This window comes from Lepus europaeus, chromosome 3, assembly GCF_033115175.1.
Source record: "Lepus europaeus isolate LE1 chromosome 3, mLepTim1.pri, whole genome shotgun sequence".
Classification (NCBI taxonomy): Eukaryota; Metazoa; Chordata; class Mammalia; order Lagomorpha; family Leporidae; genus Lepus; species Lepus europaeus.
The window spans coordinates 60,957,324-60,972,467 of NC_084829.1; the positions used below are offsets into that span (position 1 = coordinate 60,957,324).

Consider the following 15,144-nt stretch of genomic DNA (forward strand, 5'->3'; position numbering starts at 1 on the left):
AGCAGCCTGCAGTTGTTGGGAGCCTGGAGGATCAGAATGGTATTATTAACTAACTAGTGTTGGGAAAAATGTACATTGGCAGTTTGGTTTTGAACAGTATGTATATTGTCAGAAATTTTCAGTGCATTATTCAGAAACCTGTATGTTGTGCAATTTTGAGATCTGTAGATGCTAAAACAGACGAGGTTTAATTTAATCAGTTATATAACTACATGGGTTCAGAAGTCAAAAAGTTCTATAAAGTTGATGAACAAAAAGCCACACAGTCCACAGCTTTTCTCTCCACAGATTAACTACTTTATTTTCTTTTAAACATGTCTTAGGAAATTTGCAGTTTGGTAAGTGACATGCATATACTATTAATTACAAATACAATAATATCTTGATTTATTACTGTGGATAAGGCTTTAGCTCTCACAAGCCTTCTCCCCCCCTCTCTCCCTCACCCTCATTTTCTCCCTCCCTACATTCATACACTAAGTTTTGGTGTAAGCCCATGTTCAGGTTTTACATTACTGTAATCATATAGATATGATTACATTACTTACAGAATTTTAAATCTACCTTGAGTAATAACTTTATTTCTTTATACCTATAACAAACTCTCATTTGAATTTTATTTGAAAAAACTCAGATGAAAAAACAAAATGAACTGATGGAGATAAAAGTTAGAAATCAACATCTTCGGCTAGATGTAGGAAAAGCAAACAAAACCTTTTCTGTAGCTATACTTTACAGGTTTATGGAAAAGTTGTCATAGTATGTAGACTTTCAGGTGATATTTTGATTCCCTTTAACCAGCATATCAAAGAACTATCAAAATTGCCAGTGTTAGCATCAGGTAACTTAATTATTTTCATCTCCATCATAAACATTGTGCCCTTCTGATTTGATTAACTCAATTTTTTTTGAGTCCTGAAAAAGCACAACATCTTTTATTTTGCCCACAAAATCTCTTTTGAAAATCTCTTGAGTAATGATATTAACTTTCCGGCCATATTCAAAGCCCCCTAGATAACAAATACCACCATAGTTTAGAGCAACAAATGTTTTGTGTGAATCAATACCCTTAGAAAGAATCAAGCTGCTGTCTAGGTAGGCCGTGATAAGAGTCTGGTTTTGATTTACAGCTACATGGTGCCATTTGTTACAACAGAATGTGACATTGCTGTAACTTACTGACACAGAGATTTTTCCTCCCAGGTTAACTGCAATTCTCAAGGTCTGATTGTGGAGACCAATTGCCAAAAAATCGTTTTCTTCATTTTGAGCTTTTCCCATCCAAACTATTAAGCCTTCTGTTTCAGTAGTACTGAAATTTAAAGAAACAGTAGTGAACTGAAGGTTTCTTTCTTTATAATTTGGATCACTGTATTTAATGTAAGAATTACCCATAAATTTTGCAGTTGAAAATGAAGTTTTGTTTTCACAATGCCTTCCCACCCAACCTAAAGTACATAGACAACTGTAAGAAAAGGATTGGTCAGGTATACATAGAGATTGGTGGAGACAAGGGTTATTCAGACAATGCACAGACTCATTACATGTATTTCCAGCCCAATGTGGCAAGCACCTGCAAGAAAATGCTGTACCATTTACCATACATTCTCCCCCATTTCTGCACGTACTGTATCCACAGGCTGTCCCATCACAGTCACCAACATTTGAACCATCTTTTGCTCCTAATTCGGTTAATTGTAATTCTTGATTATTTATAATAACTTCTCGGACACAACCTTGAAAACCTGCAGGTTCATTGGCTGTTGCCATGGGGTTTACAAGATTTAAGGATGATAGTCCTCCAATATAGAAATCTGTATTTGTATCCAGGGAGCTCATTTTAGCAGAGGCTTTTTCTATTATGTTCATGCCGTCTACTTCCAGGTAGCCTTCTGCACCAACTCTTCCAGCTTTAATCATGTGCCAGATACTTCCATTGGTAGTTACTTTTTGGGGATTTTCTAGAATGATGGTTCTGTCACCAAGATTGTAGCGAAGTTGAACAGAACCTTTTACTAAAGAGAGACATAGAAAATCACCTGTCAAAAAAGAAAAACAGTTTAGTAACAATAAAATAGAATTACATTAAGAGATTTTCTGGTGGCTTAGGTAAGTTTTGGTATTGAAAAATAACGAATCTGGAGCACAATGAGGTTAAAGACTTATATTTCCACTTGCAGATCAAAACATACCCTTTATACATATGTGCTATGTTTCATTTCATTTAGCAACTGACCAGATATTATCCCTGATTTTAGATGGCACTAAATGGGGGAATTGTGGTTCTGTGTTAAAAATGTTTCTCTTTAATGATTAATGGTTAAGGTGTAAAAAATCAGTAGCCTTGACATTTTATTACATTGATTTTTTGATGAGACTGGGGAGACAGACGAGAAAGCATTTAATAGTGGTGCTGTGACAAACTCGATGTATGTCTTCCAAACAGCTTTCTTTGTGTTCTGTTGGATCTACAAGTGTACAAATCCTAATTTAAAATTTCTGCTGAGTGTTAAAAACACACCTCAAAAGCCTTGTATCTCTGTGAACTTCCTCCCATAAACTGGGCTTTTTCCAATTTTCCCAAGCTGTCATTTCCTCATCCATTCAATTTTTCAAGTCAGGAACTTATTTTTGATGCTTAGTACCATCCTTTCTTGACCTCACACAATCTATTACAAGATCTTAAATGGATATTTTTTTAAACTTTTATTTAATAAATATAAATTTCCAAAGTACAGCTTATGGATTACAATGGCTTTTCCCCCCCATAACTTCCCTCCCACCCGCAACCCTCCCATCTCCCGCTCCCTCTCCCATTCCATTTGGCATCAAGATTCATTTTCAATTATCTTTATATACAGGAGATCAATTTAGTATAAATTAAGTAAAGATTTCAACAGTTTGCACCCACACAGAAACACAAAGTGTAAAATACTGTTTCAGTACTAGTTATAGCATTAAATCACAGTGTACAGCACATTAAGGACAGAGATCCTACATGAGGAGTAAGTGCACAGTGACTGTTGTTGACTTAACAAATTGACACTCTTGTTTATGGCATCAGTAATCACCCTAGGCTCTTGTCATGAGTTGCCAGGGCTATGGAGGCCTTTTGAGTTTGCTGACTCTGATAATATTTAGACAAGGTCATAGTCAAAGTGGAAGTTCTCTCCCTTCAGAGAAAGGTACTTCCTACTTTGATGGCCCAATCAGATACATTAATAATATTTCAGCTCATTATAAATGCTGTTCACTTTTGTCCTGCCACCTTAGCTCATTATCTTTAGCTGATCTGTTGCAAGAGCCTTATTCACTTTTCCTTTCCCAATTTGTTTTTCTAATCTGCACTAAAGCTAGAGTGATGTTTTCAAATGAAACCCTTATTTTTATGCTACCTATGACCCTGTAATGGCACTGCTTTTTAAAATAGGCACCTAAGCTCTTTAAATATCATTGCTCTGCTGGTTCCTAGCTCTTTTCCCTCTGCATCTTAAAGTGTGCTCTCCCTATCCCTCCACTGTTTTCTGTAACCATGGAGTTTTATCATCCTGCACCAGAGCTCTTGTGCATGTTGGTCTGATTTGGAACACAGTTCAACCTCATTCCACCTCAGCTAATCAGGTCTCAAGATTAAATGCCACTTCCTCAGAGAAGTCTTCTTTGATGTTGTAGAGTTGGTCAGGTTTTGGTTTTCCTTCACAATTTTTATATCATGACTAGATATGTTGTATGTGAACAAATACGACCCACCATGAAAGTTGCAGTGAAGCATTCAGAGGGAAATAAGGGAACTACAAACACGAGAAAACAATGCAGCTTTTCAATGCAGGATTGCTTCAACTGGGTAGCAAAGTGGTTTACATAGTGAATCATTGTTCTCTTTTACCATTTCATACTCTTTTCATTGAGGTATATTTGGCACGGTGCTCTTTTTCCTTCTGGAATGCCATGCATTCTTACCTCTTTCCAAAAAGTAGTCTTTCTTCCAGTCCCATTGTGGTCTCTACAAATGGGATGGTTGTAAAATGTGACAGCTTTACAGTCATGCACTTATCAAACTTTTTCCTTTTGCTTTGATAAATTTTTTGTCATAGAAAATGTTTATGAATATAATCCTCTATGTCCTTATGTGTTTGATTAATGACTGCCTCATCCACTGTCTTAAAGGCCTTAAAGAGTGGGGACATTGTTTGATGTGGCCCAAGTATATGCTTAGAACTGAGCATAGTGCCTGACATATAAATAAATGCCCAATATTTTTCTTAAAAAGACAGTTTATTTTATAATCACAAGATTAGTCATGTACTAAATAGTCAACAAGCAGTAAGTAGAAAAACCACTGTTCATCAAGAGTATAGACAAAGGCTGTAAATAATAAAATCTCAAAATGTCAATTTCACTCATATATAATACTTTTTTTTTGTGCTCTATACAATAGTTACCACAAGTCAGGGAAACAAGAATATTTGTCTTTTGGGGTCTGGGGTATTTCACTCAGCATAATGGTTTCCAGTGTATTCATTTTGTTGCCAAAGACAGGATTTCATTCTTTTTTTTTTTTTTAATGGCTGACTAGTAGTCCACAGTGTGTATAGACCACATTTTATCTAGTCATCAGTTGATGGACATCTGGGTTGATTCTATATCTTAGCGATTGTAAATTGAGCTGCAGTAAACATGGGGAATCAAATGACTTTCATATGCCAGTTTCATTTGGTTTGGGTAAATTCCTAGGGTTGGGACAGCTGGGTCATGTGGTAAATCTATTTTCACATGTCTGAGGCATTTCCATGCTACCTTTCACAGTGGCTCTACTAGTTTATATTCCCAATAACAGTGTATTAGGGTACCCTTTTTCGTGGCACCCTTGCTAGCATTTATTGTTTTTTGATTTTTGGATGATAGCCATTCTATCTGGGGTGAGGTGAAACTTCATTGTGGTTTTATTTGCATTTGCCCAATGGCTAGTGATCCTGAAAATCTTAATGGTGTCTGTTGGCCATTTGAGTTTCATCCTTTTAAAAATGCCTCTTCAAGTCTTTTGCCCATTTGTTAACTGGATCATTTGTTTTGTTGTTGAGTTTCTTGAGCTTTTTATACATTCTGAATATTCTTTGAATTGCATAATTTGCAAATATCTCCCCATTTTTTGGTTGCTTTTTCATTTTGTTAAGTGTTTCCTTTGCAGTGCAGAAGGTTCTTACATTGCTGTTACATATTTATCAATTTTTGCTTTGATTGTCTATGCTTCTGGAATCTTTTCCAAGAAGATTTTGCCTATGCCAGTGTTTTGCAGAGTTTCCCCAATGTACCCTCTAGTAATTTAATGGATCAGGTTGTAGATTTAGATCCTTGATCCATTTTTTTTTTTTTTTAAATGTTAGGTAGGGGTCTTGTTTCATTCTGCATTCAGAGAACCAATTTTTCAAGTGTATTTGTTGGAAAGACTGTTCTTTCTCCAGGGATTATTTTAGCTCCACTTTCAAAGATTAATTGGCTGTAGATATGTGGATTGATTTCTGAGGCTTCTATCTTTTCAATTGGTCTACATGTCTACTGTTGTGGCAATACTAGGCATACTACTACCCTGTAGTATGTCTTGAAATCTGGTATTGTGATGTTTCTGGCTCTGTTTTGCTTATTTAAGATTTATTTAGCTATTTAGGGTTTCTTATGTTTTCACATGAATTATAGGATAGTTTTCTTTATCTGAGAAGAATGTTGGTATTTTGATTGCAATAGCATTGAATATGTAAGTTGCTTTGGTAGTATGGATTTTTTTTATTCATCTAATCTTGCAACTACTCTATGAGGTACAAGGATAATAATTTTTTTAAAAAATTTAAAATTTCATTCACTTGCGAGGCAGAGTTACAAAGGGAGAGACAGAGAGAAAGGTCTTCTATCTACTGGTTCACTCCCCAGATGGCTGCAACAGGCAGAGCTAGGAGCTTCTTCAGGTTCTCCCACGCGGATGCAGGAGCCCAAGCACTTGGGCCATCTTTCACTGCTGCATTGGAAGATGAGCAGCTGGGACTTGAGTTGGCACCTTTATGGGATACCAGTGCCACAGGTGGAGGCTTAGTCTACTGCATCACATCACGGACCCCAGTATGGACATTTTGATGTTTTGATGTTACTAATTCTTCCAATCCACAAGCATGGAAGACTTCCTTTTTTTAAGCTATTGTGAATGGAACTGCTCTTAAAAGTTCTTTTTCAGCCGTGGCATTGTCTGGGTATACAAAGACTGTTGTTTTTTGTGTTAATTTTACATCCTGCCACTTTACCAAACTCTTATGAGTTCCAGTAATCTCTTAATGGAGACTCTGGTTCCTCTACTTATAGAATTATGTCATCTGCAAACAAGGATAGTTTGACTCCCTCCTTTCCAATTTGTATCTGTTTGATTTATTTTACTTGCCTAATGTCTCTGGCTAAAACTTCCCAGGCTATATTGAATAGCAGTGGTGAAAGTGGGCATCCTTGTCTGGTTCTGAATGTTAGTGAAAATGTGTACAACTTTTCCCATCAATTTGTTGCTGGCTATGGCTTCATATATTGTATTGATTATGTTGAGGAATTTTTGTTGTATATCCAATATATCCAATTTGCTTAAGGTTTTGATGATTAAATGTATTTTATCAAATGCTTTCTCTGCATTTATTGAGATAATCATGGTTTTCATTCAATTTTTAAAATATTTATTTATTTGAAAGAGAGGTATTCCATTTGCTGATTCGCTCCCCAGATGGTCATAATGGCCAGAACTGCACTAATCTGAAGCCAGGAGCTTCTTCGTGTCTCCCACGCAGGTGCAGGGCTCCAAGGACTTGGGGCCATCTTCCATTGCTTTCCCAGGCCATAGCAGAAAGCTGGATTGGAAGTGAAGCAAGCAGGAATTGAACCACTGTCCATATGGGACGCTGGCCCTGCAGGCGGTGGCTTTACCTGCTATACCACAGTTCCAGCCCTGAATGTTCAATTTTTTAAGGTGATGTATCACATTCATTGATTTGTATATGTTCAACCATCTCTGCATACCAGGGATAAATCCCATTTGATCTGGGAGAATGATCTTTCTGATGTGTTGTTGGATTCCATTAGCTAGTATTTCGTTTAGGATTTTTGCATTTATGTTCAGCAGTTATATTGGTCTATAGTTGTTTTTCTTCTGTTGTATGTTTTTCTGGTTTTTGAATCAAGGTGATGCTGGCCTCCTAGAAGCACTTTGGGAGGATGTCCTTCCTTTCAGTTGTTTTGAATAGCACCAGAAGAATTGGAATTAGTTCTTGGTAGAAGTCAGCAGTGAAAACTATCTGGTCCCATGCTTTCTTGGGAGGATCTTTATTGCTGATTCCGTCTCCATCTTGGTTATTGTTCGGTTTAGATTTTTGATGTTTTCGTGCCTTAATTTTGGTAGATTCTATGTGTCCAGGAATTTGTTTCTTCTGGGTTTTCCAGTTTGTTGGCATATAGCTGTTTCTAGTAATTCTGGATGATTCTTTTTATTTCTGTAACATCCTTTGTTACATTTCCTTTTCTTCTCATTTTATCAACTGGGGTCTTCTGTCTTTTTTGGGGGTCTTAATTGGGTGTATCAGTTTTATTTTTTCAAAACCTCTTCGGTGATTTTTTTTGGTTTCAATTTTGTGTATTTAATTATTTCTTTACTCCTACTAATGTTAGATTTGGTTGTTGTTTCTTATGTGCATGAGATGCATTGAAGCTCATTTATTTGATATCTTTTGAGTTCTTTGATACAGGCACTACCTGCTGTAAACTCTCTCAAGAATGCTTTTCCTATATCCCATAATTTTTTGATGTGTTTTGTTTTCATCTTCATTCATTTCTGGGAATTTTTTCAATTACCTTCTGATTTCTTTTTTTTTTTAAACTTTTATTTAATGAATATAAATTTCCAAAGTACAGCTTATGGGTTACAATGGCTTCCCCCCTCCCATAACTTCCCTCCCACCCGCAACCCTCCCCTTTCCCGCTCCCTTTCCCCTTCCATTCACATAAAGATTCATTTTCAATTCTCTTTATATACAGAAGATCAGTTTAGTACATATTAGGTATAGATTTCAAGAGTTTGCCCATATAGCAACATAAAGTGAAAAAACTACCATTGGAGTACTAATTATAGCATTAAATAACAATGTACAGCACATTAAAGACAGAGATCCTACATAATAGTTTTTTAAAAAAATTAATTAATTTTCTATGCCATTTCCAATTTAACACCAGGTTGTTTTTTTTTCATTTCCAATTCTCTTTATATACAGAAGAGCAATTCAGTATATAATTAGTGAAGACCTCATCAGTTTGTACCCACACAGAAACACAAAGTATAAAAATACTGTTTCAGTACTAGTAATAGCATCACTTCACATTAGACAACACATTAAGGACAGATCCCACATAGGGTGTAAGTACACAGTGACTCCTGTTGCTGACTTAACAATTTCACACTCCTGTTCATGGCGTCAGTAATCTCCCTAGGCTCTAGTCATGAGTTGCCAGGGCTATGGAAGCCTTTAGAGTTCGCTGACTTTGATCTTATTCCGATAGGGTCATAGTCAAAGTGGAGGTTCTCTCCTCCCTTCGGAGAAGGGTACCTCCTTCTTTGATGGCCCCGTTCTTTCCACTGGGATCTCACTCACAGAGATCATTCATTTAGGCCTTTTTTTTTTTTCCCATGATATCTTGGCTTTCCATGCCTACTATACTCTCATGGGCTCTTCAGCCAGATCCGAATGCCTTGAGGGCTGATTCTGAGGCCAGAGTGTTGTTTAGGACATCTGCCATTCTATGAGTCTGCTGTGTATCCCGCTTCCCATGTTGGATCTTTCTCTCCCTTTTTGATTCTATCAGTTAGTATTAGCAGACACTAGTCTTGTTTGTGTGATCCCTTTGACTCTTAGACCTATCAGAGCCATCAATTGTGAGCTGAAATTGATCACTTGGACTAGTGCGATGGCATTGGTACATGCCACCTTGATGGGATTGTGTTGGAATCCCCTGGCACATTTCTAACTCCACCATTTGCGGAAAGTCCGATTGAGCATGTTCCAAATTGTATATCTCCTCCCTCTCTTTTTCCACTCTTAAATTTAACAGGGATCACTTTTCAGTTAAAATTTAAACACCAGAGAATAATTGTGTGTTAATTACATAGTTCAACCACTAGTACTAGAACAACAACAACAACAACAAATACTAAAAAGGAAAAAGTATTACATTGTACATCTAAAGTCAGGACAAGAGCTGATCAGTTCATTGTTTCTTATAGTGTCCATTTCACTTAACAGGTTTCCCCTTTGGTGCTCATTTGTCACCGATCAGGGAAAACAAATGATATTTTTCTCTTTGGGACTGGCTTAATTCACTCAGCATGATGTTTTCCAGATTGCTCCATCTTGTTGCAAATGACCGGGTTTCGTTGTTTCTTACTGCTGTATAGTATTCTATGGAGTACATGTCCCATAATTTCTTTATCCAATCTACTGTTGATGGGCATTTAGATTGGTTCCAGGTCTTAGCTATTGTGAATTGAGCTGCAATAAACATTAATGTGCAGATGGCTTTTTTATTTGCCAAATTAATTTCCTTTGGGTAAATTCCAAGGAGTGGGATGGCTGGGTTGTATGGTAGGGTTATGTTCAGGTTTCTGAGGAATCTCCAGACAGACTTCCATAGTGGCTTAACCAGTTTGCATTCCCACCAACAGTGGGTTAGTGTCCCTTTTTCCCCACATCCTCTCCAGCATCTGCTGTTGTTAGATTTCTGAATGTGAGCCATTCTCACCGGGGTGAGATGGAACCTCATTGTGGTTTTGATTTGCATTTCTCTGATTGCTAGTGATCTTGAACATTTTTTCATGTGTCTGTTAGCCATTTGGATTTCCTCTTTCGAAAAATGTCTATTGAGGTCCTTGGCCCATCTCTTAAGTGGGTTGTTTGTTTTGTTGTTGTGGATTTTCTTGATTTCTTTGTGGATTCTGGTTATTAATCCTTTATCTGTAGTATAGTTTGAAAATATTTTTTCCCATTCTGTCGGTTGCCTCTTCACTTTCCTGACTGTTTCTTTTGAAGTACAGAAACTTCTCAATTTGATGCAATCCCAAATGTTAATTTTTGCTTTGACTGCCTGTGCTGCTGGAGTATTTTCCAAGAAGTCTTTGCCGGTACCTATATCTTGCAGGGTTTCTCCAATGCTCTCTAATAATTTGATGGTGTCTGGTCGTAGATTTAAGTCTTTAATCCATGTTGAGTGAATTTTTGTGTAAGGTGATAGGTATGGGTCTTGCTTCATGCTTCTGCACGTGGAAATCCAATTTTCCCAGCACCATTTATTGAATAGACTGTCCTTATTCCAGGGATTAGATTTGGCTCTTTGGTCAAATATAAGTTGGCTGTAGATGTTTGGATTGATTTCTGGTGTTTCTATTCTGTTCCATTGGTCTATCCATCTGTTTCTGTACCAGTACCATGCTGTTTTGATAACAACTGCCCTGTAGTATGTCCTGAAATCTGGTATTGTGATGCTTCCGGCTTTGTTTTTATTGTACAGGATTGCTTTGGCTATTCGAGGTCTTCTGTGTCTCCATATGAATTTCAGCATCATTTTTTCCAGATCTGAGAAGAAGGTCTTTGGTATCTTGATTGGTATTGCATTGAATGTATAAATTGCTTTTGGGAGAATAGACATTTTGATGATATTGATTCTTCCAATCCATGAGCATGGAAGATTTCTCCATTTTTTGGTATCCTCTTCTATTTCTTTCTGTAAGGTTTTCTAGTTTTCATCATAGAGATCTTTAACGTCTTTGGTTAAGTTTATTCCAAGGTATTTGATTGTTTTTGTAGCTATTGTGAATGGGATTGATTTTAGAAGTTCTTCCTCAGCCGTGGCATTGCCTGTGTATACAAAGGCTGTTGATTTTTGTGCATTGATTTTATATCCTGCTGCTTTTCCAAACTCTTCGATGAGTTCCAGCAGTCTCTTAGTAGAGTTCTTTGGGTCTCCTAAATAAAGAATCATATCATCTGCAAAGAGGGATAGTTTGAGTTCGTCCTTCTCGATTTGTATCCCTTTAATTTCTTTTTCTTGCCTAATACCTCTGGCCAAAACTTCCAGAACTATATTGAATAGCAGTGGTGAGAGTGGGCATCCCTGTCTGGTACCAGATTTCAGTGGAAATGCTTCCAACTTTTTCCCATTCAATAGGATGTTGGCCGTGGGTTTTTCATATATTGCTTTGATTGTATTGAGGAATGTTCCTTCCATATCCAGTTTGCTTAGAGTTTTCATCATGAAAGGGTGTTGTATTTTATCAAATGCTTTCTCTGCGTCTATTGAGAGAATCATATGGTGTTTCTTCTGCAGTCTGTTAATGTAGTGTATTACGTTGATTGTTTTGCGAATGTTGAACCATCCCTGCATACTGGGGATAAATCCCACTTGGTCTGGGTGGATGATCTTTCTGATGTGTTGTTGCATTCTATTGGCCAGAATTTTATTGAGTATTTTTGCATCTATGTTCATCAGGGATATTGGTCTGTAATTCTCTTTCAATGTTGCATCTTTTTCTGGCTTAGGAATTAAGGTGATGGTGGCTTCATAGAAAGAATTTGGGAGGATTCCCTCTTTTTCGATTGCTCTGAATAGTTTGAGAAGAATTGGTGTTAGTTCTTCTCTAAATGTCTGGTAGAACTCAGCAGTGAATCCATCTGGCCCTGGGCTTTTCTTTGTTGGGAGGGCCTTTATTACTGTTTCAATTTCTGTGTCAGTTATTGGTCGGTTTAGGTTTTCTATGTCTTCCTGGCTCAATTTAGGTAGGTTGTATGTGTCCAAGAATCTGTCCATTTCTGATAGATTTCCCTGTTTGCTGGCATACAAGTCCTTGTAGTAATTTCTGATGATTCTTTTTATTTCTGTGGCATCTGTTGTTACGTTTCCCTTTTCATCTCTGATCCTATTGATTTGGGTCTTTTCTTTTTTTAGTTAGTTGGGCCAATGGGGTGTCAATTTTGTTTATTTTTTCAAAAAACCAGCTCCTCGTTTGGCTGATTTTTTGTAATATTTTTTTGGATTCAATCCTGTTGATTTCTTCTTTGATTTTAATTATTTCTCTTCTCCTACTGGGTTTGGGTTTGGTTTGCTGCAGATTTTCTAGATCCTTGAGATGACTTGAAAGCTCATCTATTTGGTGCCTTTCCAATTTCTTGATGTGGGCACCTATTGATATAAACTTTCCTCTTAACACTGCTTTTGTTGTATCCCATAGGTTTTGGTATGTTGTGCTGTTATCCTCATTTACTTCCAGAAAGCTTTTGATTTCTCTTTTAATTTCTTCTATGACCCTTTGTTCATTCAGGAGCATGTTGTTCAATCTTCATGTGTTTGCACGTGCTCTAGGGATTCCTGAGTTGCTAATTTCCAATTTCATTCCTTTGTGGTCTGAGAAGCTGCATGGTATGATTCTAATTCTTTTGAATTTGCTGAGACTTGCTTTATGGCCTAGTATGTGGTCAATCCTAGAGAGGGTTCCATGTACTGCTGAGAAGAATGTAAAGTCCTTAGATGTAGGATGAAATGTTCTGTAGATATCTGTTAGATCCATTTGGGCTATAGTGTCATTTAAATCTACTGTCTCCTTGTTGATCTTCTGTCCTGTTGATCTATCTATCTCTGAGAGTGGAGTATTGAAGTCCCCCAGTACTATTGTATTGGGGTCTAAGTCTCCCTTTAAGTCCCTTAACAAGTCTTTTAAATAAGCTGGTGCCCTGTAATTAGGTGCATATACATTGATAATCATTATATCTTCCTGTTGAATGGATCCCTTAATCATTATATAGTGCCCCTCTTTGTCTCTCCTAACAGTTTTTGTGGTAAAGTTTATGTTGTCCGATATTAAGATGGCTACGCCCACTCTTTTTTCATTTCTGTTGGCATGGTATATCTTTTTACAGCCTTTCACTTTCAGCCTGTATGGATCATTGTTGGATAGATGGGTTTCTTGTAAGCAGCAGAAAGATGGGTTTTGTTCCTTAACCCAATCGGCCAATCGGTGTCTTTTAACTGGACAGTTCAAGCCATTAACATTCAATGTGACTATTGAGAAGGAGTAACTTTGCCCTGCCATTTGCCAAAGATACTTTCTAATATATGGTTTGAGATTCCTGTGATCTTTTGCTGTGGGGTTTTCTTCCTTTACCTTCTTTCATATTGGTGACCGTGTTTCTGTGTTTCTGTATGTAACACATCTTTAAGCATCTTTTGCAGGGCTGGACGAGTGGCGACAAATTCTTTCAATTTCTGTTTGTGGTGAAAGGTCTTAATTTCACCTTCATTCATACATGAGAGCTTTGCAGGATATAATATTCTGGGTTGGCAGTTTTTCTCTCTTAGTACCTGGGCTATGGCTCGCCATTCTCTCCTAGCTTGTAGGGTTTCTGATGAGAAGTCAGCTGTGAGTCTAATTGGAGATCCTCTGAGAGCAATCTGACATTTCTCTCTTGCACATTTTAGGATCTTTTCTTTATGTTTCACTGTGGTGAGTTTGATTACGACGTGTCGTGGTGAGGATCTCTTTTGGTCATGTTTATTAGGGGTTCTATGAGCTTTCTGTACTATGATGTCTCTGTCCTTCTCCAAACCTGGGAAATTTTCTGCTAGTATCTCACTAAAAAGGCCTTCTAATCCTTTCTCCCTCTCCATGCCTTCAGGAACTCCTAGGACCCGAATGTTGGGTTTTTTAATAGTATCCTGTAGATTCCCAACAATATTTTTTAGATTTCTAATTTCCTCTTCTTTTCTTTGGTTTGCCCGTTTCCTTTCCTGTTCTCTGTCTTCTAATTCCGATATTCTCTCTTCTGCTTCGCCCATTCTGTTTTTAAGGCTCTCTAATGTGTTTGTCATTTGATCTATTGAATTCTTCATTTCATTATGGTTTCTCGTCACTATCACTGTTTCTTGTTCTACTAGTTGTTTCATTTCATTTTGATTCCTCCTTAATATTTCATTTTCGCGAGAGAGGTTTTCTATCTTGTCCATTAAGGATTTCTGTAGTTCAAGAATTTGTTTTTGAGAGCTTCTTAATGATCTTACCAATTTTTTGAGATCCGCTTCTTGCATTTCTTCTATCTCATCATCTTCATAATCTTGGATTGGGGTGCCTTTTTCATTTTGGGGCATTATAGTGTCTTCCTTAATCTTGTTACCTTGGTTTCTACGTTTGTTTGGCATCTTGGAGGTGTGGCCAAAGAGCTCTGTTTGGTTCTTCAGTGTTGCCTAGGTAAAGAGTTTGTTTTTCTTATGTAAAGTGGTCCCTGCTCTTTGTCTTTCTGGGGTTTGTAAGGAGAGTGCAGAGAGGCTAGTGTCCCAGCTGGTTCCCCCCCCCCCCTTTTTTTTTCTTCCAGTCAGCCTAGTGTAGTTCCCCCTCCCCCCCGCGTGAGCTCGGACCACGGTCTAACCTTCACTGCCAATGTCTCGGGTTACCTGTGCTTCCAGCGCCAGGGCTCAAATTCTGTGGGTCTGCTTCTGTAGCTGGGTTCACTGTTTTCCCAACTCTAGTGGCCCCCGTGTCCGTGGCGCGGCTCAGTGCGGGTTGGGTCGGGCCGGCGCGGCGCAGCTGGGCACTGCTAGGTGCGGCTCAGGGGGGCTCCGTGCGGCTCGGCAGGGCTCGATGCGGCGCTGCGCTGCAGTGGGCCACCTTACTCTCCTCGTAGGTCCTCCGTGTCACATCCACTAGATCCGGAAGAGTTTCCTCTGCAGTTTTTTCCTCTGAGTCTCTTCTTAAGGGTACAGTAACTCCACCCTTGTTAAAATTTCTTTTCCCAAACTGTTGTGTGCGCCCTCACTCTTCCGCCATCTTGGCTCCCACTCAATTACCTTCTGATTTCTTCCATGTTTATTCAGAAGGTGTTCAGTCTTCATGTGTTTGCATATGTTCCATAGATCCTTAGGTTGTTAATTTCCAGCTTCATTCCATTATGTCCAGAAAAGGTACATGGTATGATTTCAGGTTTTTTGAATTTTTTGAATGCTTTATGGCCTAGCATATGGTCTATCCTAGAGAAAGTTCTGTGCACTGATGAAAAGAATATATATTCTGAAGATATGTTAGGTCCATTTTGT

At 37.9% G+C, this 15,144-nt stretch overlaps 1 protein-coding gene across 1 annotated transcript in view; it reads right to left on the reverse strand.

Annotated features, from left to right (window-relative positions):
- Positions 1 to 837: 837 nt before the first annotated feature.
- EYS (eyes shut homolog) overlaps positions 838 to 15,144 on the reverse strand; it is a 1,789,541-nt gene continuing 1,775,234 nt past the window's right edge. Inside the window, 1 exon segment of the mRNA XM_062187220.1 lies at positions 838 to 2,039. Within this exon segment, the coding sequence (XP_062043204.1) occupies positions 838 to 2,039 (1,202 nt within the window).